The 26,465-nt window shown below is 38.8% G+C and overlaps 1 protein-coding gene across 1 annotated transcript in view; it reads left to right on the top strand.

Annotated features, from left to right (window-relative positions):
* USH2A (usherin) overlaps positions 1–26,465 on the top strand; it is a 987,589-nt gene that overhangs the window by 57,508 nt on the left and 903,616 nt on the right. Inside the window, exon 3 of the mRNA XM_075540576.1 lies at positions 5,286–5,418. Coding sequence (XP_075396691.1) covers positions 5,286–5,418 — 133 coding nt within the window. The remainder of the gene's footprint in view (positions 1–5,285; positions 5,419–26,465) is intronic.

The raw sequence follows: 26,465 nt of genomic DNA, 5'->3' as shown, positions 1-26,465 counted from the left end.
TGACTTTTCTTAGAAGACTTTTAACTTGGTTAGCAAGAGGAAATTAATGCAGAGAATGTTAAGAATATGTCGCACACGTCATATAGTAATAGCTATGCGTGTCATTTTTATATGCACACTCACTAGTACATGTAGGTTGTGGTTATTTTTAAGTGCTGTCGAATCCGTTCCCACTCATAGCAACCCTGTGTTTAGCAGAACAAAATACTTCCCAGTCTCGAGACGTCCTTGAAATTGTGTAGTTGAGCTGAATTGTTGCAGCCACGGTGTCAATATACCTCTTTCCATTTTTGGTCGCCGACAGGAGTAGAATAATGATGACAGCATGTTGACATGTCCAGCAAACACATTAAGAGCACACTGTCTGGATCACTCCCTGCCCTGAGCCAATTCTAGCATGACTGCAACAGGGTAGACCTTCTCTGGTGGGTTTTGTGACTATAATTAAAAAAAAATCATTTTACTGGGGGTTCATACAACTCTTATCACAATCCATCCATATATCAACTGTATAAATCACATTTGTCATTTGTACATTTGTTACCCTCATCATTCTCAAAACATCCGCTCCCCACATAAGCCCCTGGCATGAGCTCCTCATTCCCCCCCCCCTCCTCCCCTTCCCTCATGAACCGTTGATAATTTATAAATTATTTTGTCATATCTTACACTGTCCGACGTCTCCCTTCACCCACTTTTCTGTTGTCCATCCCCCCTGTAATTGGTTTTCCCTTTTCACCCCACCCTCCCTCCACTCTCCCAGTATCACCACTCTCCCCACTGGCCCTGAAGGGTCATCTGTTCTGGATTTCCTGTGCTTCCAGTTCCTATCTGTACCAGTGTGCATCCACTGGTCTAGCCAGATTTGTAATGTACAATTGGGATCATGATATGGGTGGGGAGGAAGCATTTAGGAACTAGGGGAAAATTGTATGTTTCATTGTTGCTACACTACACTCAGACTGCCTCGTCTCCTCCTTGCGACCCTTCTGTAAAGGGATGTCCAGTTGCCTACAGATGGGCTCTGGGTCTCCACTCTGCACTCCCCCTCATTCTCAATGATATGCTTTTTTTGTTCTTTGATACATGATACCTGATCCCTTGGACACCTCGTGATCACACAGGCTGGTGTGTGTCTTCCATGTGGGCTTTGTTGCTTCTCAGCTAGTTGGCCGCCTGTTTACCTTCAAGCCTTTAAGACCCCAGATGCTATATTTTTTGATAGCTGGGCACCATCAACTTTCTTCACCTCATTTGCTTATGCACCCATTTGTTTTCAAGAGACTATAATTCTTTATGGGAGGAAAAAACCTCATGTTTCTGCTGTGGAGTGGCTGGTGGTTTTGAACTGCTAGCCCGGGGACTGGCAGCCCAATACACAAACCACTGTCACCAGCGATCCTATTTAGATAGGATTGATTATATTGTTTCCGTGCTAGCCTGACTTCTTTTTGAATTATCCTCCCAGAATGGCAGACCCTGGTGTATAAAATAGTTAAAGTTTGAAGATTTAAGTACACCCAGAAACAGTTCTGAAGGAATGCATGGCCATCTCATTTAGAGATACCAGCCCCTGAAAACCCTGGGGAACACAATTCTACTCTGGCACATGTGGGGATGCCCTCAATTAGAATTGGCTTGATGGCAAATGGTTTGTAAATCAGGACTTGGAAAGTATTGCAAATTCTTCCTTTAAAAATTGAATATACTCCAAAAGGCACAGTACCGTGCATCACGGCTGTTGTCGTTAATATGCTGAGTCGGTCTGACCCATAGCGACCCTATGTGTAGCCCAACAAAACACGTCCGTGTCCTACGCCTTTCTCACCATCCTTCCTGTGTCTGAGCTCATTGTTGTGGCCACTCTGTCCATCCATCTCCTTGAAGGTCTTCCTCTCTTTGGGTGACCATTTACCAAGCATGGGATCATCCTCCAGTGACGGGCCTCTCTGATAACATGTCCAAACTGTGTGAGTCCAGTTTCCTCATCCTTTCTTCTAAGGAACTTCTTGAACACCAGAGAAAGAAGTGAATCCAGCATAGATTTGTTTCTCTGATAGTCCAAGATATATTTAATATTCTTCACCAACATGGTCATTCATAATTCAGAAGCACTCATTCTTTTTCTGTCTTATTCATTACATGTATATGAAATTGATCACAATAGCAATAATGAAATATTATAATAAAATATAAAACACCAAGAAAATAATACCCCGAGGATGACCTTCTCTGCTTTCTTTCCGATATGTGTTTGGACGAAGGGATTTCAACTTTTTTTTTTACAACTGTTGCTGGTGTTGCCACTTCATTCGTTCAAGCTCCACCAATAAAAAATTCAAGTGCCTCTAATTCTCCTAGGGGCAGAGAAAGAGTCTATGCGAAGTCGTCTTTAGCAGAGGCTTTCTTTTCACAAATCAGAAATTCCATCAGCTATATTCCTATTCCCCTAAATAACTGGCGAGGGGACCATCAGGATGAGCTATTGCGGGAAGCCACCCGTGCCTTCACGGTTTCAATGCGATGGGCCCCCGATCAGAATTGTAAAATAGTTTAGAGCAGCTTGGAATATAAAACATGGGGCAGGAAACCAACGGAGATTTAATCTTATTTATAGAAAGGTGGTTGGTAGGGGAGGGGACAATGCAAGAGAGTGTCTTGGGATCACCATTAATCACTTTTTAAGTACCAACAAAGTGAAAACATCCTACTGGAATTCACTGCAAGTGACACAGAATTCTTCTACTAAGCAAATATGGGATGAGTTGATAAAAAAAAGAAGAAAAAAGGTCTTGAACTCTTGACTACAGATATAATACAGTGAATACAGAAAATCAAAACGCGCTTTCTATCTGACTCAAAATAAAGGTGCACTTAAACTTGTAAAAGACAACATTTTTATTTGAATGATATGACAGAACTGTCACAGGAGTGTTACCTGCTATAAAGAAAGCTCAAGAATTATTACCTTTATTAGACCGGTGACACCGAGCCTTAGCCATACATTTCTAACTTCTGTCCCTCTACAGAGACAATTTTCTTTTCTTAAATAAACTGTCATGCTAGTGTTAATATATTGTTGGTTCTCTCATGCTCTGAGAATACTGCTGATATAAAACATGTATATGTTAGATTGGTAATAGTATCTTTAGTGTAGCTGACTAGAACAAATGTGTTTCCCTCATGGCTGTGCTAATGTGATAAAGGAAAATTGGCTGTTCATCAGCTTTTGGCTGGGTAAAGACAGTAGAGATGGAACCACATTCTTTTTTATGCATTAATACCACCGAGAACTTTTCACTAGTTATATTTCATGTGCCTGCATGTTGCGCGAAAGATGTTGTAAAACATGAGATAATGCTACAAATAACAAAGTAGAAAAGCCTGTATCTTTTATAATGATAACAGTCAAACACCAAATGACAGTAACAGGCTGTAAAAAATGGGATGCAAAAGAAAAGAAAAAAAGAGCAGCAGCCCTCCTCCCCAGCAGAGAGGTGTATCTCCAGGTATGTGATTTTATGCTTGCTAAAGCTTTGTTTTCAAATGACATAAAATGTAGCACTGGACCAGAAGAGGCACAGAATTCAGAATATAGTTAAAATGAAAACATGTTGATTAGAATGGAGAAAAGCCACATTAGTTATTTTTTGAAGAATTAGTATTACCAAGTAATAAATATGTTAACTTCCAGAGGATTATGTTACGGGAAGAGTGACAAGAGAGATTGTTCAAAAGGATTCTTAAGGCAACCTTTCATGCAATGCATTAAATATAGCTGAGAATAGAGATGCATCTTTACTAATTATTGAAAGGATGTTTATTAGAAACAGTATTTTGAATGCTGTGGTGTGATTTTTAAATTAAAATATTCAGCATTACAAAACCTTTCCGTGGCAAGTCACCACATCACTGTTTCTCTACGAAGTCATTCATTGGCCATTTCGGCACTCTTACTGGAATGGAGGTACTCAAGGTGATGGCCAAGCATCTGGGCAGTTTATTCAGAAGAACATGCCATCATTAATGATTTCGTACAGACACCACAAGTGAAGTACTCGACATCAAATTTGATGGCATTAAAAAGTCCATTTTGGGATTTTATCGTATGTGCAGAAATTCAGTACTTTTTTGGGGGTGCTTCATGGGTGTTTAAGATACATGAGGTAGAGCAAGCTGCCTAGCTCTTTTCAAAAATCAAGTTTGTTGGATCGCTGGCATGCCCGTTTGTTTAAGTATTGTCCGCGCAGTAAAAGAATTGGGTCATTGTGACAAAGACCATTTCGTCTGCAAAGTGAAATGATTTGCCCTTAAAGAAATGATGTTTATTCTTGGGCCATTTATAGAAAAAGTTTGCTGATGTCTTCAGTAGCTAGCTGTTATGTTGCTGGATGGCTTGCCCTGAAATAGACTTGGCACATTTCTTGGTTCTTCTGTATTGTGGAAAAGGAGTAAAACTTTTCCTAACTGGATACCAACATCTCAAAAGAGTTAATACTGCAAGAAATACCATCTACTGGAAGCTTACGTTTTATCCACATGTAATACATTTATTGCCTATCTGGCTTTAAATAATCTCTTCTTTTATTTACTTTGTGTTTATTCTGGCTGTGACAAATGTAATGAGTATCTACAGATGATGTAATCGCAAAAATCTGAATCTCTCACAGCAATTAAGCTACCGAATAAACGGACACATCATTTTCTGGTATGTCTGGTAGATACCACCTGTCTTAATTATTTAGCACCAGTATGACAGCAATACCACAAGCGTCTGGGTTTGTAGGATAGAAACTTATTTTGAGGCTTTAGGACAAGGCTCTTTCTCTGTTGTCCCTGGGGGAATACGGACTTCACTTCCTGTAGACCTGATGCTCTTTGATTCTTTGTCAATCTCGGTGGGGCATTTATCCTCCCTTCTGTGTTCGTTTCTCTTGCCTTTCTACAAAAACGATGTGACCATACTAACATAACAAAGAAAACTCAACTGGTTCCAGATCAGATGACATAAACAAGTGCAGGGATTGAGGTTCCAGTACATATTTGGGAGTGGGGAGGAGGGAGGCACGCTGCAACCCCTACCCCACCGTTGAAGCACAAGATCACAATACTTAGAATGAGGAAAACACAGATACATTACTGATGCGTTCAAAAATTGTTTCCACTTTTATCACCTGCAGTAAATGGAGAAGAAGATAATTTGAGAATGCTAGCTAAGATCTAGTCATTATAAAATCAAAGTTTATGTACCTAATATATGGTGTATTGGTATTTATTTCTTACAGGTGGATGAGAAAAAAATCAGTTTCTTCATCAATGGTTTGGAGGAGGATCATGCAGCTTTTGATGCAAGGATTCTACGTGGTTCAATGACCAATTCTGCTTCTGGTACGATGCAAATCGGACAGAGTTTAAATGGTAAGACTCTGCCATCCGAATGCTATTTACCGCACCCTATTACACAGTTCCAAAAAATAGCACCAAGCAGCATTTAAAAATATTCAGGGGAGCTTCAAAACTACTGTATCGCATGTCCTTCAGAAACAGTAATGGGAGTAATGATTCCCTGAGGGAACGGGAAGTGAGGGGTGGGAGGGGAGGAATGGGGAGCTGATAGCAATGATGACTGTATAACCCTACTGGTGAACAGACACATGGGCTGGTGTAAGATACAGCAAATACTACTATATAATATAATATGAGGGTTCCTGTGGCGGGGGAGTAGTGTGGGGGAGGGAGAGGATAAAGGGAGCTGATATCAAAGAGCTCAAGAAGAAAGAAAATGTTTTGAAAGTGATGGTGGTAGCAACTGTACAATTATGCTTGATCTAATTGAATTATGGGCTGTTAGAATATCTGTAGGAGTGCCCAATAAAATGATTAATTAAGAACCCAACAAAAATCTATATTACAACCATTTCTTAAAACAATATGTGATCTGAATTATTTCTACATGCAATAAAGTAGATCCATGGTTCAAATATTCTTATCCCCCAAATAAGGAACATTGCTTAAGAATATGATTGGTATACTTACAGGGACCATGGATATATGAATGGATCTTGTGCTTGCACTCTATTCTGGTCCCAATCTAAGAATAAGCAGTTCTTACGACACGGCTTTGCTTGATTCTCACCCTCATGCATAGATCACTGAAGTGGGTGATACAGCAACGGGTGGCGAAGAAACTAGATGGCGCCTGGCTACCAGAAATAATAGTGTCTAAGATCTTAAAAACTTGTTTTCAAACAAGCAAACATCTAAGTGAGACATCCAATAGGACCACATAGAAGAAGCACAGTGGCTCAGTGAGCCCTAATCACCACCAACAGAATGATGTAGAGGAAGGTCAACCTACTACAGCCAAAGGGCCATAGCTGGCTTACGACCTGACTTTTACCAACACGGTTTATTGGAACCCAGTTGTGCCTGTTTAGTAATATATTTAAATAAGACTTCTTTTATGTGACCACAGCTTAGGTGGGTAACTCAAACAGAGTCTTTTTTCCAGCCTTATAGCTTAATGGATGCTATCTGGTTCTGTACAGAAGATATTTACCAGTTTGTGAATTAATATGGTCCAATATAGTGAGGGTTCCATCTCTATTTAAAGATCGTGTTTCTTTTTGTTCAATAGATTGTTTTGTATGTTTCCATCATTTCCATTGTTGACGTTTTAATAGTGTTTTTCAAATCACCTATAGTTTTACAGATTTCTTTTCCTTTTCTGGGGGCTAGTTTTTTTCCAAAGGATTTCAATTGAAATTTAGAATTTATCAAATCTTCCTTCGGTTTTATGAATTCTGCTCTATGGGTTTTGAAGCATTGTTATTGGGTGCATTCACATTTAGGATTCTTATGCCCTCCTAATGAACTGACACTCAACAATAAGAAATGCTCCTCACACTTGGCTTAGGGCCAGGGAGACCTCTCCTAGCACTATTTTAAAGCCGACTGGCTTATCCTAATGCAGCCACGCCAGCGTTCTTCTGCCCAGTGTTAGCATATTTTGGAATCCGTTTTTTCCAACATACCCACTTCTTTGTATTTAGGGTGCTTCTGCTTGGGACTTTAAGTTGGGGTGTCCCAGGGAGTGAGTGCAACGCTGGTTGTGCAGTGGTTTTGTGTTCAGTGGATAGCCCCAAATTCAGCAGTTCAAACCATCAGGGGTTCCATAGGAAAAGATGGGTTAAGCTGCTCCGGTAAAGATTAAAGCCTTGAAAACCCGAGGGGGTGGTTTACTTGATCATATATAGTCACTAGGTGTCAGAATCGACTTTCCAGGATTGGCTTTTTAGGGAATGAAACAAATAATCTGAACATATCACTTGTCATATAGTAAATGTTTGGTAAGAGGCAACTATTATTAACCTCTTTGAACATATTTTGAATTGTGAAAGAGGAATAAGATATCTTTTAACAGGATTATTGTGCGGCTCAAAAGAGGGGCTGTCTAGCAAAGGTTGTATTGCTTTCATTTTCATTCTCTTAGATCAAACAAAATCATACGAATAAGCAATAATTTAAAGAAGGTATACATTTAGAACTAAACTTGGTTCAAGTAATTAGAATATTGAAGAATTTTATAAATTACCCAGCATGAAAATTTTCAAATAACGTATTAAATCTTGTGAGCCTTATTTCAATATTTAATCCCCATTAGTACTTCTAAAATGTTTTATTGCACCAAATGTGGCTCAGAGTATTCAATAGTGCTATAAATTTGTCGACTATGCACTGTGGAGCTGAAATGACTTGCTTCTGTTCTACTTCCCTACACTCAACATTGAATTCGTGCTTTGAAAGGCCTGAGGGTGGTTTGTGTTTTTATACTGTTTCAAAATAAAATTTTTATTTTTATTTGAACACGCTTATCTGAAAAAGGACTTATTTCTCTAATCCTGTGAGTTCTTATGGTATAATTTTTGCTGAAAAGTTCTGAGCATCTGAGAACCAGAGGAGGAAAAGGAGATTTTTAAATAATTTTTATCTTTATTCTATCAATTTATAGGTACAGTTGTACCTACTGTATCTTTTCTCTAATTAGAGATGGCATGTAGACTGGCTCATTACTTCTGCCTAATGAGCCAGGCCCCATGCCACCTCTCTAATCAGAAAAGAGATAGGTACAGAATGTTCCCATGGACTTATTATAAATCATTTTCTTTCTCTTGCTTGCTCTTCTCTCTCTCTCTTTTAATAAAAAAATTAAGTCACTGTCCTCCATACTTTTGTCTATATCCAGGATGGTTTCATTCCGAAAAAGTAATTGTGCAAGAGATTACTGTGAGCTGAATTAAAGTTAGGCTCATGCAGTGCCGGGCCGGCTGTCTCTGCTTTGGCACAGACTGCTCAAACTGTGGCTTATCCAACCAGAGTGCCTAGTGGCTCAGGATGTGGTTTCTTTTCTTTCTTTGGTGAACCTTACTGCGATGCCTTGTCTTTACACCCAGAAAGCAACAACTTGAGTGTTGGCTGCAGCAGAGATTTGTCTTTCGTCTTATCACGAACTAGCAAAACAGTTTAGAAAATTATTTTGTCGGCGATATTTCTTGTTCCTGTAGGTTTTGTCTCTGTTGCCTTCAGGAAATTACTCAATGGATCAAATAAACACCTTTTACTGAATACTACAATTTGTCTGGGCTGATTTTGAAATGTACAAAGAGAAACACCTTGTTGCTGCTGTTAATTGAATTTATACCAATGACATTTATCAGTTCCTTTTAGGATATTTTTTTCCAGCTACAGATTTCTTTTAATTCTTGAAATTGGGTATAGCCCCTAAGGGAGCTGGGATAGCTACTTGCAGGAATAAGGCACCCTTGCAGTGCTGTTGGGTGAGGCTTGAACTGCTAACTGCAAGGTCAGTGGTTCTAACCCCAGCAGTTCTCTATGGCAGAAGGATGATGCTATCTTTTCTGGTAAAGTTTACAAAGCTTTAGAAACCCTATATAAAGTAGTTGTGAACCAGAATTCACATGATGTAAGTGGATGGTAGGTGGGTGGTGGCGGCATGATGGGTTATGCCTTGAGCTGCCAACCACAAGTTCAATGATCCAAACCCACCAGTTAGTACATGGGGAAAAGATGAGTCTTTCTACTTCAGACAAGCCTAGAAAACCCAAAGAGGTAATTCCATTTTGTGTTACAGGGTTGCTGCGAATCAGAATAGATCTGATGGCAGTGAGTTTGGCTTAGAATGTCATTAGTGGGGGCTGGAATCTGCACTAGGGAGCACAAAAATCACTGTGGTAATATACTACAACAGACTTCCAAAACTTAGATTAAAAATATAGAAACTGTGTGATTCACGATTTTCTTATCTGCTATTTCACCTGTCAAAAGAATTCTGATTAAAGCTAGAATGATCCCTGGTCACAGTAGTGGGTTACACTTTAGTTTGCTACCCACAATTTCTGCAGTTCAAATCCACCTGTCACCCCGCAAGTCTTGGAAGCTCATAGGGGAGTTCTACACTGTCATACAGGGTCACTATGAATTGGAGTCCCCTTCATGGCAGTGAATTGAGTGAGACTAAAGATAAGGTATTTCTACATTGCATATTTGAATTTATGTATCATTTTCTTCAGAAATGCATTGGTTGTTAGGGAATCAATCAATATTTTATAGAATATCTATGAATTCACAGAAGAAAAGGATTATTAATAGGTTAGAAAGATATATAACAAAATGTTACTCAGAATGTTAACGACACTGATCTCTATGAATGTGATTACAAGTAATTTAGACCTTCAAATCTATTTTAAGTATAATGTGCAGCTTTTTCAATAGTCTACATTATTTTTAAATAAGTTACACTATTTTATTTTTATTTGCAGTGAGGGTTTTTGTTCTTGGTTTAGTTTGAAGAATATTTAAAATATTCAAATATTCATAAGACTAATTCAAAAGAAAACTTCTAATTTTCTTTTCTTGTCATGACTTTATCTAATTTGGGTGTCATGGCTATGTTTGCCACTAGATTAATTAGCATGCATCCCTTCCTTATTTGTCTTCTTGAAATAATTTTTAAAGTGCTTGGTAGAATTCCCCAATAAAACCACCTGGTCAGAACTTTTTGTTGTTGTTGTTTGATCGATAGTTCTCAACTTGTTATGGATCTGTAGAGGTTTCTAATTTCCTCTTCAGTAGGTTTGGGTACTTTCAAAGAACCAACTTTTACTTTTGGTGTTTCCATTATTTTTTGCTTCTGATTTTATTTATTCATGCTCTGATCGTTGATATTTCATTTCTTCTGGTCAATCACTACCTTGAGTCACTTCTGACTGATCGTGATCCCATGGGACTTGGTGAAACTGCTCCTATGGGTTTCCGAGGCTGTAACTTTGGACAGGAGGAGAAAGCTTCACCTTTGTCTTTCTTCTGGGAGGTTTAGGGTTACACTGCACTTCTCTTTCTAGTTCCTGGGGTTGTGGAATTGGCTTGATAATTTGAGATGCTTCGTTTAAGTAAGTGCTTATTCCTATCAGTTTCCTTCTATTCCCTTCACTGCGTTCTGTAAGTTTTGATATGGATTCCTTTTATTTTTATTTGATTACAGGAAATTTTTTATTTCTATGATTTCTCCCTTAATCCATTTGGAGTTTAATAGTGTTTAATTTCCATCTGCTATGAATCTTCCAGGGTTTTATTCCCCCTGTTATTGATACCTAGTTTATTTCTATGGTGATCAGAAATAATATTTTGTATAATTTAAATATTTTTATAATCTATCAAGAATTAATATAGGAATGCAGCAAAGTTGTCAGCTCCAAGATGAGCAAATAAAACTCGATTGGGTTTCTATACATCAGCAGTGAGAAATTTTCAAAGAAGTTAGGGAAACAATTTCATGTGCAATAGCATCAAAGAGAATAAAATGCCCAGGAATAAATCTTAACCAGGGACATGAAGGCCTTACAAATGAAAGCCATAAAATACCAGTGAAAGAGATTAAAGAAGATTTCAATAAATGGAAAGTTGTTCCATGGTCATGGATTGGAAGACTTCATATTAAGATGTCACTATTCCCCGAAGATTAAAGGCAATATAGATTAAATGTGATCCTGATAAAAAATCCAACAGCCTTCTACATGAATAGAAAAGGAAATCCTGTTTTACGTGGTATGACAACATGCCCTAAAAAGCCAATGCAATGTTGTGAACCCTTCAAAGCAGGAGGACTTACATTTTCTGATTTTGAAACATAGTGTGCAGCTACAGCAACCAAAACAGCCCGAGATAGGCACAGTGATAGAGACATGGAGAAATAGAATAGAATTGACAGTTCGGAAAAAAACCCAGAACCTATGAAATACAGAAGACTTGGTCACGTCATTATTTTTTATACCAACCATTCTTAGTCTATTTGTTGAGGAAGGAAGAATCTCTTCAATAAATGATGGTGGGAAATGGGATTTTTCATGTCTAAAGGTAAAACAGGATTCATACCTCACACCATACTAGAGAGTAAATTCAAAAGGAATTAAGAATCAGACCATGCAAACTTAAACCATAAAAATCTTAGAAGGTAAAGTCAGACAGGGAAAATCAGGCCTAGTTTTCAATAATGCATTATATTATATAATAGTAAAGACATGAATAACAAAAGATAAAATAAATATATAGGACCTCAAATCATTTTTAAAAACTTCCGTTCATCAAAAGACATAACATAAAAAGTAAAAAGACAAGAAACTGACTGGAAGCCTTTTTTTGGGAAGCTTATCTTTGGAGACGATGTAACTGTCAAAACCAATATGTATATTAAATAAAATAACCAATAATATTGAACGTTGACAACTTAACAACCAAAAGATCAATAACCAAATTTTAGGAAGGGTAAAGAACTTGAATCGCTCTATCACCCGAGGACATCCGAGTGGCCAGCAAACACATGCAAAGAGGGTCAGCAGCATAAGCCATCTGAAAGATGCATTTCACTTCCGTTACAATGGTTCATTTTAGAGTCTCTTCTGACATTCATTTTGGCTCTTTCTTTCTTTTCTTTTTTTAATATATAAATCATTTTATTCGGGGGCTCTCAGCTCTTATAAGAATTCATGCATCCATTGTATCAAGCACATCTGTACATATTTTGTCTTCATCATTTTCAAAATATTTACTTTCTGTTTGAGCCCTTGGAATTATCTACTCTTCGCCCCCCCCCCCGCCCCCATAGACCCCTGACAAATGACAAATTATTATTATGTTCATACCTTATACTGCCCACTCTCTCTCTTCATTCCTGTTATTGTTGTTTGTCCCCCTGGGGAGTGGGGGAAATTGTGCGTCTTTGCAGTCAGTTCCCTGTTTCTCCTTCTCCCCCCACCTTCCCTGTACTCTCTTGGTAGCATCACTCCCCTTGCTGTCCTGAGGGGCTTATCTCTCCTGGATCCCAGTGTCAGGGGAGCTCTTATCTGTCTCTTCCTGGTCTTTTTGATGACTTTTCTTCATGGGTGATGATCTTGATGTCACCCCAACACTCACCCGGTGTTCCACCATTGATGTTCAATGCATCCAATCTTTCTGAGATGTTCTCTAAATTTGCATGGGATATACCCGTGGTCGTCATTTGACTCTCGTGCACTTTCACTCTTCATCACTGTCAATTTTAACTGGCCTTTGAGCAAGTGATAATGTGTGCTCCCCTATGCCTTCATGTGCCTTGGTCTTGTTTTGAAAGGCTGACAGACCAGTGTTGGAAAAACTGTCTATATGGGTTTAAAGTGAAAACAGCAAATAAAAGATTAGATAGGAATCTTTGAGGCCAGTGAATGTATATTAATGGAGGGAAAACAGCTTGGAAAAAGAGAGATTATTTATACAATTCATAATCAATGACACTAAATAATGCATATATGAACTACTGCTGTATGTTTTTCTGTGCATATTTTCAACAACAAAACAAAATAAAATGATATAAAATGCCTTAACTGTAGATAAAATGAGAAATAGAAAGTTTTTTAATAATGAATATTTTCTATGAAAGTAACTGAACTTCTGCTAGAGAAGTGTAATTTTGATAGTATGGAGCTGTGGTTCTCAACTGTCCTAATGTCACGCTCTTTAATACAGTTCTTCATGTTGTAGTGATCCCCAACCATAAAATTATTTTCATTGCTCATTCATAACTGTAATTTTGCTACTGTCATGAATCATAACATAAATATCTGATATGCAAAATTTATTTTAATTGTTGGGAATTGAACATAATTAAAGCATAGTGATTAATCACAAAACAATATGTAATTATATATTGTGAAATATTTATTTCTAATGACAAACAAATGAAATTTTTTCTTGAAGCATGGTGTAGCATGGGTAACTGTCTTAATTTAACAACTGTAAAGTACATTGCAACATTTTGCAACAGTGTGCGTAAAAAGCCAACATCAGTGAGAAGCTTCTTTTTCACCAGATCACAAATTCTCTGGGCAGTCTTTGCAAGAACACAATGAAGATCATTGTCCACAACAAGTCTACTTCTGTATTTAGACTTGATAACCAACAAGCTGAAAAATCGTTTCACAAACATATGTTGTTGGAAATGGAAGAAGAAGGTGCAACACAGTCTCAGACAAAACAGGATATGACTGCAAACACCTGATCCAGAATTTTGTAACTGGCATTGTAGAGAAATCAGTTCTCGCTGCATCACAGTTAAGTTCAATGAACTCCTCTTGTGCTGTCTCAGGAACACCTTCCACTTTGACTGTGAATGGGCTTCTTTCTGGCAAGTACAAATGAGGTGTCAGGTAGATTTGGAAAGTATGACGAAATATCATCTGCAAGTTTGTGTGTGTGTTCTTTCACAGAAATTATCATTGTAATCCTTTGGTCTGGTTCAATGTCATGCTCCTCAGAGAAAGCAGATAAGGTGGGCAACATGCAAATTTTATTTTCATCCATTTTTTTTTGCCAAAGCTGAAATTTCATTTGGAATGATTGGATTTTTTTCCGACAAAGGGAGGCATGTTGCATTTGGTCCTTGCAGTGATCAATTTAACTCATTCAAGATAGCGAAGATGTCAACCAAGTAAGCTATTTTCTGAAGTTCACTTTATCACTGAAAAGTGCTTCAAACTGTGGTCTTGCTTTCTGATTAAGAAATGTTTTGAGTTCATCACAAAGCTCAAAAACACCTTTTAAAGCCTTTCCTCTAGACAACCATCTCGCTTCAGTGTGAAATAGCAGAGCATTATTCGGCACATCCATTTCATTGAAAAGTTGTGAAAACAGTTGACTGTTTAAAGTGCTCAATAGAAGGTCCTTGGGCCTCTACTACTCAAGCACTCCCTCAATGCATGAATACTTTCTTCTATTAAATTGGCACTCTATGATGCGCACCCTCCCGACACAACTGCTGAAGCTAAAGTGGGTAAACAAGTACATGTGGTGAAGAAAGCTGATGGTGCCCAGCTATCAAAAGGTATAGTGTCTGGGGTCTTCAAGGCTTGAAGATAAACAACCAGCCATCTAGCTCAGAAGCAACAAAGCCCACATGGAAGAACACACCAGCCTGTGTGATCAGGTGGTCCTGAAAGGATCAGTTATCAGACATCAAAGAACAAAAAATCATATCATTGGCTGCACACCTCTATGATACGATCGCTGAGGACAAATGGATGCATAAGAAAATGTGGTGAAGAAAGCTGATGGTACCCGGCTATCAAAAGAGATAGTGTCTGGGGCCTTAAAGGCTTGAAGGCGAACAAGCGGCCATCTAGCTCAGAAGCAACAAAGCCCACATGGAAGAAGCACACCAGCCTGTGTGATCACAAGGTGCCAAAGGGATCAGGTATAAGAAGACATCATCCAAAAAAAAAATACCATAGTGAATGAAGGGGGAAGTGCAGAGTGAAGACCCAAAGCCCATTTGTCGGCCACTGGAGATCCCCTCACAGAGGGGTCTAGGGGCGGAGATGAGTCAGTCAGGGTGTGATGTAGCATCGATGAAGAATACAGCTTTCCCCCAGATCCTGGATGCTTCCCCCCCTCCCCAACTACCATGATCTGAATTCTATCTTGCAAGACTGGATAGAGCAGAGGATGTACACTGATACAGATAGGAGCTGGAGACACAGGGAATCCAGGGTGGATGATACCTTCAGGATCAGGGGTGTGAGGGGTGATACTGGGAGAGTAGAGGGTGAGTGAGTTGGAAAGGGGGAACTGATTACAAGGATCTACATGTGACCTCCTCCCTGGGGGATGGACAACAGAGAAGGGGGTGAAGGCAGATGCCGGATAGGGCAAGATATGACAAAATAATAATCTAAAATTATGAAGGGCTCATGAGGGAGGGGGAACATAACTTGAACAGTGTCTTTGCCCACTGGCAGCAGTAAATCCTCAGCAATGGTGTGAGTTTTCATAGCTCTGGCGATTCTGAGTGCCACTAAATATGAAGCTTCAAGGGTTGTCACATTTTGTTTGTGGTACTTGCCACAAACAGTGTCAAGTCTGGCTTTTTTGAGTCTATCAGCTTGGCTTTTAAAATAGTTGGTATCCTTGCCAGCAAAGCTCGGATGCTTGCTATCAAAATGGCATTTTAGTTTGTTCAGCTTCATATATTCGGCTGATAGAACTTCACAACAATAACACATTGCTGTTTCTCAATTCTTGCTGTAATATTGAGGTAAAACCATACTGTAAAAAATCCTTTTTCTTTGCTTAACATTCTTCTATACATGATCCATTGTCATGGGATTGTTTGGTAATGAAAATAATATATAACAATAGCTTTAATAATGCAAAAGATGATGCATGGCATAGTTCGGTCAATACAGTTCATTAAATTTTCTTATGATTTACCTTTCTGTTTTGATTTTTTTACATACTTGTTACTATCACAAGGGGGCATTTACATCAACCACAGTTGAATATAAAAAGACCAATCAGCATCCAGATTAAGTTCCCTTGGTATGTATGTGTGTATCTATAACAGGAGTTGATTTTACAGTACATGATTTTACATTTACCCAGTTATTATAATTTATGCAGTGTCATTTTACCTCCCTCCAATACTGCTGCTTTCAACATAGTAGCTGCTTTTAGCAGAGTAGCTGCGTTCAACACATCAGCTGCTTGCTACATAGTAGCTTCTCTCTATACATTTGTGACTGGTCCGTATAAGTACATTATGGAGTTAATCCTGTCACACACACCTGTATTTGTATGGGGTGTATGTGATGGGGTTGGCGCAATGATGTCATCATGCTGGAAACTGGTATGTGGGCGTGTCTGCATGTGGGCAAACCTTCCTGGAGAAATATAGAGGAACAGTATCTCAGTTCCTAAGACCATCAGAAATATGGGTTTTCTAATAGCCTTAAGCGACCCCTGTGAAAGGTTCATTCGACTTCCAAAGGGGTCATGACCCATAGGTTGAGAACCATTGGTATAGAGGATAGTCTTAGAAATTTGTCTCATTTAAGTTCTATCTGATATGTGCACATCATTTTTATTGCTGCATTTTTCACAATAGCAAATAGATGGAAATGTCCATAAGTAGATCAACAAACTTTGGACAGATGGACAATCAATTACTTCTCAATGTTAAAGACTAAATATGAATCTGTGAAATACCTCATAACACAGATAGAACTGGAGTAAGATTTGACAATCACAAAAGACATATATTTTATAAGATCACTACTATAAAAAAAGTCAAGGACAGATTACGTACATGGAAACATTCTTCGAAGGTTCCCAGGGGTCGGAGGAAGAGAAGAGTAACCACTTACTGGAAGGGAAGCACATTCATGCGGGTAAAGGGAAAGGCCACACCCAATAAGGGAGAGGCCGGCACAACCTGACCAAGGTGAAAAAGACACAGGGGAGAGCAAAACAGTTAAAGGCAAATCAGTAAATAGACAGATAGATAAATAAATAAAATAAGATCAGTACCATCACATACCCAATCCTGCAAAAACAATAACAATAATACACAAGTGGTTACATAGACATCCAAGCTAAATGAGAGTGGAAGGTGACTGTGACTGCCTCTCTGAATATGTATAGGTTTTCCAGAATATATCTCTGCATATGTACTGATATGTGCTATAACTATACCCCCTGAATATAGTAGGACACAAACAGAGGGCAAAGTTATGACAATTTCTAAGAATTTTGACTGTTCATACCACAATCTTGGGAACATGAGAGTCAATTGGCACAACATAATCCACAAAGAAAATGCATTATATCCTGTTTTGGCTGCTGTGATGCCTGGGGTCTTAAAAACTTGCAATTTTCCACTTAAGGTGCCGTTATTGCTCTTCCTCCATCAGGAGTAACAGAGTCAAGAAAATCAATGAATGATTCAAGGGAACCCTGAGTCCCATAAACTAATGGGCCATGTGGATCCTAATCTCTGTGACCCTGAGCCCCAAAGAACTCGACCATGCTTGGCTATCATTTTTGATTGCCCCGAAAGGTATCATTCTAGGAGGGGTTGGATAGAGTGGGAGAAAAATGTGGAGCAAACCTCAGAATCAGAAAAAAGATTGGATCCTCTTGAGTCTCTGGCCTTCAGTCATACTTCATGCTTGGAGCTGAACTCCTCCATTGCTCACCTTTCAGCACGCATCAGACAGCTCTATGAGGCAAATAGAGCCCTGGTGGCTCTGTTCAGTATGCTTTGATTGCCAACCCCAAGGTCGTCCAGGTAGCCACACCTCGAGAGAAGAAGAAGCTACCTGCTCTGTGCAGATTTACAGCCTTGGAAGCTCTACGGATAGGATTGCTATGAGTTGGAACTGACTCAACAATGAGTTTTGAGAGTTAGATTTTTAATGAGAACACCACAGAGGTGCGAAGTCCTGAGAGGTCACATGCAAGATCAAAAGGGCAGCATCTGCCCAGGGATAAAGGTCAGAAAGTAAAAAGGGGCAGGACAGAAGGACAAAGGAAGCAGTTTACAAAGAAAGGAAGTGGGAAAAGTGCTGTTTTATTGTGGAGATAGTGACCACCACCATGGTATATTAAGTGAAAAACTAATTTACTCTGCAAAAGTTCACCCAAATCACAATAAAAAGGTTTTTTTTTTTAAATGTATCTGGGCATATGGATTGAAGAATAAAAAGTTTCATTGGCTATTTAATGATAGTGCATAAAAATATTGCCTATATCTCTGAAAGCACATTTTTCATCTCTATTCAGCCCTCTTGACTGAGCAGAAAGACATGAAATTTAGATTCATACCTATTTGAGTTTGAATCCCAACTCTGTTTCTTAAGAGAAAATAATATAACTTCTCTATTCCAAATTTCTTATTTGGTTCCTTGCTAGTAAAATTCAGTTCATATGACAATATATAATACTTTTTCAGAGTCATTGTCAGAAAAATAATTAACTAGGGCAAATTTTTTATTATATTTTAATTCCATTCTCCATGAACTTTCAAAAACCCACTCATATATTTGGTTGTGTTATATGCTCAATCACATATTGTCATAAAAATAATACATGGGAATGGGTGCACTAGAACTTATTGTGATGATGTGTATACACCTCTTTTTATAATGTGACCTAACTAAGGAAGTGTATATGTGACTTTATATTAATAAAACTATTGGGAAAAATAATAATCTTGGAGAGGTATATCTATAAAGACAGTAACTAGATTAATAATTATCTAGGGACATGGCAGGGACAGATGGGGGAAATGGGAAGCTAACCACAATGTGTATGAGAAGAAAATGGTCTAACATTGATCGTGGTGATGATTGCAAAACTATTCTTAATATGTGTGAATGAATAAATTATATGATCTCTGAAAAAAGAGGCTGGTGATTAGTTTAAAAAAATACAGAGTAATGCCCTAAAACTGAGAAAATATACACAAGGAAAAACAGGACAACAAAAAGCAAAATATAAACAATAAAATTGTTATAAAATATAAACAATAAAAACAAAAAATAATAAACTCACTCACTGTAATCAAGTCCATGCCAACAAATAACAGCCCTACACAATAGGGTCAAACTCTCCCTGTAAGTTTTCTACAAAGTAACTTTTTATGAGGATAAAAAGCCAAGTCTTTATCCCGTGAGCAGCTGGTGGTTTCAAACTGTCGTCCTTGTGGTTATCAGCCCCAAAGGCCACTGCTACATCACCAGGGCGCTTATACAAAAATAATTATTAATTCAAAATTATTTTCATCTACTTTGTGAACTTTTACTATTTTAAAATTTAAAATAGTACATATGAATCCAATTTAGATTTACATCTTAAAATGAATTTTTTTCTATTTTAGGAAAATAAATTTTTTTCATTGAAAGCACTGCTTTCCAGTTGATGATGACCCACAGGAACTGTCTAGAACAGGGTAGAACTGCACCTGCGTGCTTCAGCGACTGTTGGAGCTAACAGGAGTACCATGTTGCAGCTGCTGGTTTTGAACGGCTCACCTTTCAGTTAGCAGCCCAACTCGTAACCATTACTCCCCCAGTGCTAGTTGTCAACTCCATGAGTAAATCTCTCCCTCCCTTTAGAAATTAGCCTTTTCTGGCCTTGTTCCTCATTTCTGAGAATCATTACTTCTCCTCTGTGTTACTTCTCCTAAGTCTGATCTTCCTTCTTTATTTCTTAGAATCTGCCAGGGGCAAATTCTCTAAGCTTTTATCATATAAAATGGTGTTAATGTATCATTACTTTTGATATAGGATTTCTAGAATGATGGGGTCATATTTCATCACTTTAAATATTTTCTTTCATTATCTCATACCTATTTTTGTGATATGTAAATCATAATTCACATGGATGTTTCTTTCTAGGTAGTATGTTGTTTTTCATTTGCTGCTTTTAAGATTCGTTCTTTATATTTTATACTAATAATTTTTTCTTCTTTTTTAAATTGTTTTTTTAGGGTATCATACAACTCTTATCACAGTCTATACATACATCAATTGTGTAAAGCACATTTGTACATTCATTGCCCTCATCATTCTCAAAACATTTGCTCTCCTCTTCAGCCCCAGGCATCAGCTCCTCATTTTTACTCCTTCCTCTCCACTCCCCCCTCGCTCATGAACCCTTGATAATTTATAAATTATTATGTGTCATATCTTTCCCTGTCCGACATCTCCCTTCACCCACTTTTCTTATTATTTTATGCCCAAGTGGCATTTACTTATTTAGAGGGGTTTTTTTTTGACGTGAGATTTGTTTGAAATTCACAGATCTCTAACTTGATGCTTTTCATTACTCTTGGAAAATTGTGGGCAATGACCTTTCCATGCTTATTTTGTCTTCTGAATGTTTTCCCTTTTTAGATTCCTATTATGTGAAGATGAGAGCACCTAAGATTATTTCAACAGTAATGATTTATAATTTCTCAAGGGTTTGGTGGAGGGGAGCTGATGCCAAGGGCTCAAGTACAAAGAAAATGTTTTGAGAATATTGATGCAACATATGTACAAGTGCGCTTGATACAATTGATGTATGGATTGTTGTAAGACCTGTAAGAACCCCAATAATAATGATTTATTTAAAAATATTATTGCAGAAATCTTACAATACTTTTTGCTTATTTGTTTTTGTGTTCCTTGTTCTTTCTCTTTTCTCTCTGCTTCTATCTGGATACTTTCTATTATTTGTCTTGAAAGTTCCTGATCATTTTCAATGTCAGGCTACTGTCAAGTCTATCTAGAAAGGTATTCCATTCAGATATCAGTATCGTTTCTGACATTGCCATTTAGTTACTCTTTCTCTGGTGTGTGTGTGGGGTGGTGGTGTAGATTCTATTTATTTACTCAAATTCCCCCATCTCCTCACACTGTTGTTCACCTTGAGGCGTTTAGTGCATTTAGTATAGATATTTTTAAGTCCCTGTTTTATCATGTCAACAACTGGGCCCTTATTGGATCTTCTCCTATAGATTGTTTCCTCTCTTGACAATATTATAGATTTTCTTGTTTCTTCACGTGTCTTTTTTTTTCTTCACTTGTCTTAAAAGGTTTTTTATTATATGTCAGATGTTTCATATAAACAACTAAAAGAAACTAAAGTGAATAGTATTCATTGGCCGAAACAGGAGTACAGCTTATTATATCAGGTCTTTTGAGGGCGGAGGGTAGGAAAAGAGAAGCAGCATACTGATATGAAGATTAATTTTTATATGGTTTTTCTTACAGTTTGAATATTACCTAGTCGACCACAGTAACTTTCCATGGGGGTAGAGAGCCTATTCTTTCTCCTGCGGAGAGGCTGGTGTTCTCAAACTGCACGCCTTGTAGTTAACAGCCCAACACTTTAACACAGGTCCACAAGCCATGGCATTTTAAATGGCTTCATATGCATGTGAACATTGGACATTGCATAAGGAAGACCAAAGAAGAATCAATTTGAACGACGGAGCAGGGGAAGAATATTGAATTTGAACGATGGTGCTGTGGAAGAATATTGAAGTGCCATGAACTGCCAAGCGAACAGACGAATTTGTCTTGGAAGATCTACCTCCAGAATGTCCCTTTGAGCAAGGATGCCGAGTCTTCCTCGGGGGCACGTTGCCAGGAAAGGCCTGTCCCTGGAGCAGGACATCATGCTGAATAGAGGGGCAGTGGAAAAGAGGAAGGCCCTGGACAAGATGGATCGACACCATGGCTGCAACACTGGGCTCAAGCAGAAGAACGACTATGTGGATGGTGAAGGACCGGGTACTATTTCGCTGTGATGTGCACAGAGTCACAGTGGAATGTAAACAGCTTCGTGGCTCCTCACTGCGACAGTCTACCTCCGGTTTCAGCGATGAGGATGGAGGTGCAAAATCACTGTGTGGTTACAGGGTGGAATTCTCATATGTCACCCAGACTGCACAGGCCTGCTTCCTTTAAACAGATTTCTCCATCTTTCCTCACTCTCTTAGGCATGAGGGAAGCCAGCTCTCCTTCATATCTTTGTTACTATATGGAATTAAAGTTGTTTATTTTCTTTGTGTACTTTGCTTTCTGATGGACTAAAATAAATGCTTTTCCTACAATCCCGGCTTAGTGGGTTGTTAAACTGAAAGGAAAAGGATAAGCTTTTTCTTTCAGCAGGAAGCCCAACAAATACCCTCCTTTACTCTCTGCGGCACACCTTGATCTTCACCTCTGTTGCCATCTAGGCTCCCACACAAAGAAACTCAAACCAAACAGTGCCAATTAGCAGGGAGCTGATCCTGACCCACAGTGAGCCTCCAGTCAGAGTAGAGCTGTCTCACTGCATTTCCAAGGCTGGGATCTTTACCGGAGCAGATCGCCAGGTCTTCTCCTGTGCCTAAGTCTCGGTGGATTTGAACAGCGGACCTCTCAGGTTAGCTGTCAAGTGCTTAACCACTGAGCCGACAGGGCTCCTGGACAAAAAACCAAAACAAAAAAATACTTGTAATTTGGTTCCAAATATTATTTTGTCAGCATCCATACACTGTCTTACAAATTTTCCTGGGGATGTTTTTTATTTTGCCTTTGAACCCCTATCTGTATCTCTGACTTATTTAGCTTTTCAATTTGCTTTCTTTGATTTGTATGAGATTTAGTCACTGACATTATTTAAACACCAAACCTGTGGATTCATTTTTTTTATTACAAAGTTATCTGCTCATCTGGTCCTACTAGTGATCACGTGACATACATGCCAAGCATGTCTGTACTTAGAATCTTAGTGCCTCTGCACACCTCTTTGATCCACAGCGGCATTTTAATCACTTTATTTAGGCCAGACATTTTTATTTTCCTGTCATGGAGGTTTGTGTTTATCAGCTCACTCTCTGAGACCCCAAGTCCAACATCCTTTCTACCATTCTGGAATCTTCAGTCAACTGATCTAAACATCTTTTCACGGACCCTCCCTCAGTGTCCCTAGTTTCTCCTTACACAGCTTAAAGCTCATAGCAAGTCAGTCATACTAATCACATCCCAGTACACACTTTGACTCCTTTGCTTTGTGTTCCTCACTCGCTATAGCATTATTTTGACAAAATTATGTAGTCAGTCCACTGAGTCAGGATGACTTGTCTCACCTTAAATTTGTGCCAATAGACTTCAGATATAGCCTCAAACTTCCCGGTGGTCAGTTCCTATTGCTTTTGTCTATTCATTTTCCATGGCTCATGCCAATGATTTCACACACTTTCTTCTCTCAAACATGTCTTTCATCATGACTCTCAGCTACTGATGTTTCCTCTTGCTTCACTTAGAAAATGGAACCAACTCATAAAATAACTGCCGTGGATTCCCCCACACTATTTATTCACCCAGGTAGTCCTTACAGGTGCCAGAGTTCAGATGCTCAGTTGCTTCCTGAAGGGTCAGTGGTTCCAACACTCCAGCCACTCTGTTTCAGAAAGGGGTGGCGGTCTGTTTGCATAACGATTACAGCTTTGGAAAGTCATTGGGCCAGTCTACTCTGTCCTTCTAGGGTCTTTATGACTCTACGACAATGGGATTTAGGAGTCCTTCACTACTAGCTGAAAGATTGAGAGGTCAAGTCCACACTGAGGTCCCTTGGAAGAAAGACTTGGCAACTTGCTTTCAAGAGAAGTGCAGTTCTCCTCCCCACCCACGGGGTTTCCATAACTCAACATCCACTCAAGGATACCTGTTTAGTTTCTTTGGGGGGGGGTGGTCATCTATCTATCTATCTATCTATCTATCTATCTATCTATCTATCTATTTATTGGTAGGGGGAGGAATACACTCTATATTGCACAAGGATATTTACCAAGCAAGCCTTTTAGTTTACCTCACTATACTCATCTTTCATACAATATATCTGGACACATTGTCAAGACAGACAAGTCCGTGGAGAAGAACATCATGCCTGGTCAAGTGGAGGGGCAGTGAAAAGACAAAGTCCTTCAATGAGATGTATTGACAAAGTGGCTGCAACAATGGGTTCAAGCACAGGAACAATTGTAAAGATGGTGCAGGACCTCCCAGTGCTTCTTTCTGTGTTGCCTTGGGCCCAGTGGTAGTTACATAATCTGGTGTCAATTTAAGAATATTAAGAGTTAAGGGGTGGAGTTAAGCCTGTCAATCAGGTCATAGCTTGATGAAGTCATTTGGAGGTGCCGAAGAGATAAATAGCTCCCTGCAGGCCAGACATACTCTCTCTGTGTGACATTCCTATTGACAAGCCACATGGAACTACGCTGATAAAGCCAGAGCTCTGGAGCTGAAGGAGCCACGTGGAGACCCATGTCAGCGCTGAGATACTTCCACCACCACTGGATCCACAAGACTTTCCATCCATTGACCTTTGACCCTCCAGCATTCTGCATCATTGCATGGTTGCATGAGTCAATGGACTTGATCTGAACTAGGCTGGGATGTTTTCTTAAGATTCAATTACTCTTTGAATAAAGCTCTTTCTTATACACCTGAGTGTCTCTGGATTTGTTTCTTAGTCAACCCAGACTAACACAAGCCATTATGGGTTAAAACCAACTTGATGGTACCGAACAAAAAACATTATGGAGTGTCTTGTATTAATATTTTCAAGGCCATATAGACATCCACTGTTGTTTCATTTATTTGTTCTCCGTCACAAACTCCACAACAGAGTTTTTAATAATCTCAGACATCATACCAAACCAATTAGGTGACCCTATAGTACAGAGAAAAACTGAACACGAGGATTTATGAGATTGTAAATTTTATCAAAGAAGACCTGATTTTTCTCCTTTAGAACTGCTAGTGAGTTTGAACCACTGGTGAGAAGACCCATACTTAACCCATTGTAAACCCTAAAACCAAATTCACTGCCATCAAATCAATTTTGATTCATAGTGATGGAAGTGGGTTGGTTTTAGGATTTATTGAGGGTTTCTGAGACTAAATCTTTATGAGAACAGCCATGGTTTACCTGCCTTATTCTCTCACCTACTTCAATTCTACTTCAAGTTCCTAGTGAAGCCTTCTCTACCTTGCATTTAAAATTTCATACATCGGTTTCCGAATTGTGGTCTTCCTTTGCAGTTCTATTTTTTATTGTAACATCATTGGTGAAATAGTAGATGACCCACTCTGTGGAAGTAAGTTGAGGTTTTCGCAGAAAGAGTTACATCTTAGAAACATGCAGATTAATTCTACTGTGTCCAGAGGGTTGCTATGATTCAGAATTAACTTGATGGTATTGAGTTTGGTTTTTGAATTTTAACATAGTATATTATTTAGCTTTTTTTCCCCCTGAGTATGTCTGTTTCACCCTTTAGGGTACAGGAACTATGATTCTATCTGGGTTTTTTTTTGAGCCCACTATGACTGTCACATGGTAGCTTCTCGATAAAGATTTGTTGGCTAAATGAAAGCATGGGTGACTATGGGAGTTGAACGTGTCCAAGTCGTTTCAGTTGGAATCCACTTTCAGCCATCTCTCTGCATGTATTACAGGAGAAGAAGGCCAAGAAGACAATTCCTAGATATATCATAAAGAGAAATTGAGAGGTTAGAGAATGTGTGTGAAAGAGGGAGTAGGAGAAGAGAGCGTGGGAGGCTGAGCCAGAGAAGGAAGGGAAAGGCACAAGAAGGGAATGGGGCGCATGTAGGCCAGAGGGCAAGGAAGAAGGGGGACGAGAAGGGAGAGGGTGCGTTTAGGAGACTGTGCTAATTATTGCATTATTTAGGTAATAAAGGAATATTCAAGTCGAAGAGGAAGAAAAATAGTCATTTGAGACAGAAGACAGGAGTTGAAGATTGATTTAAAGACAAATGATGTAGAGGAGTCTCTGAGTGATACAAACTACTAGTCTACAGCTTGCAGGTTCAAACACATGGCGAAACACAGTGGAAGCTAGGTCTGGTGACTCTTTTCCTGAGGTCACAACCTTTAAAATCTTGTAGAAGAGTTCTACATCTGGTGCATCAGAATCCAGTCGACTAAGAACAGCAATAATGACAGAGAGATGAGAATGTTTTTCACAGAAATTATATTCGAAGTTCTTAAGGCAAATGAAATTCTTGACGGAGGGGAAGTGAAAAGAAAAATGTAGAGCTCCGTAAACAAGGATGAGGAGTGAGGCTAGAAGGAGCAGCTCAGTGCAGGAGATGCAGAGCAAGACAGGTGAGGACATGGATGCAACTAAGAGAAATGAGGCCTTTGTCCATAACAGCAAGCATGAAAACATCAGGGGAAATGAGTTTGTAAAACAGAAAATCATACCCAGAGTGGCCATCAAGGTGTACTTTCCATATATAGATCACGCTAGGAAAACAACGGGGTGTAATTTAAAATGAGAGGAAATGATGAGGCCGAAGATGTTTTGAGTGCAGAAGCAGGCCCGGAAAGAGCTGGTTGAAGTTAGGATAGTGTAAGAATCTCTTCTTGGAGGACTGCTTATTGCTTTTTGAATCTTTAGCAGCCATCGGTCAATTATCAAGATAATATTTCTCATTGATTTGAACTACTGATTTTTGAAGACAGAAGAAAAATTGCATGTTAATTCAAGAAATTTTATTCTTATATGTACTGCTACATAGATT

Source organism: Tenrec ecaudatus, chromosome 1 (genome assembly GCF_050624435.1).
Source record: "Tenrec ecaudatus isolate mTenEca1 chromosome 1, mTenEca1.hap1, whole genome shotgun sequence".
Lineage (NCBI taxonomy): Eukaryota > Metazoa > Chordata > Mammalia > Afrosoricida > Tenrecidae > Tenrec > Tenrec ecaudatus.
Note: the sequence above shows the minus strand (reverse complement) of the source record. Positions and strands in the feature narration are given on the sequence as shown.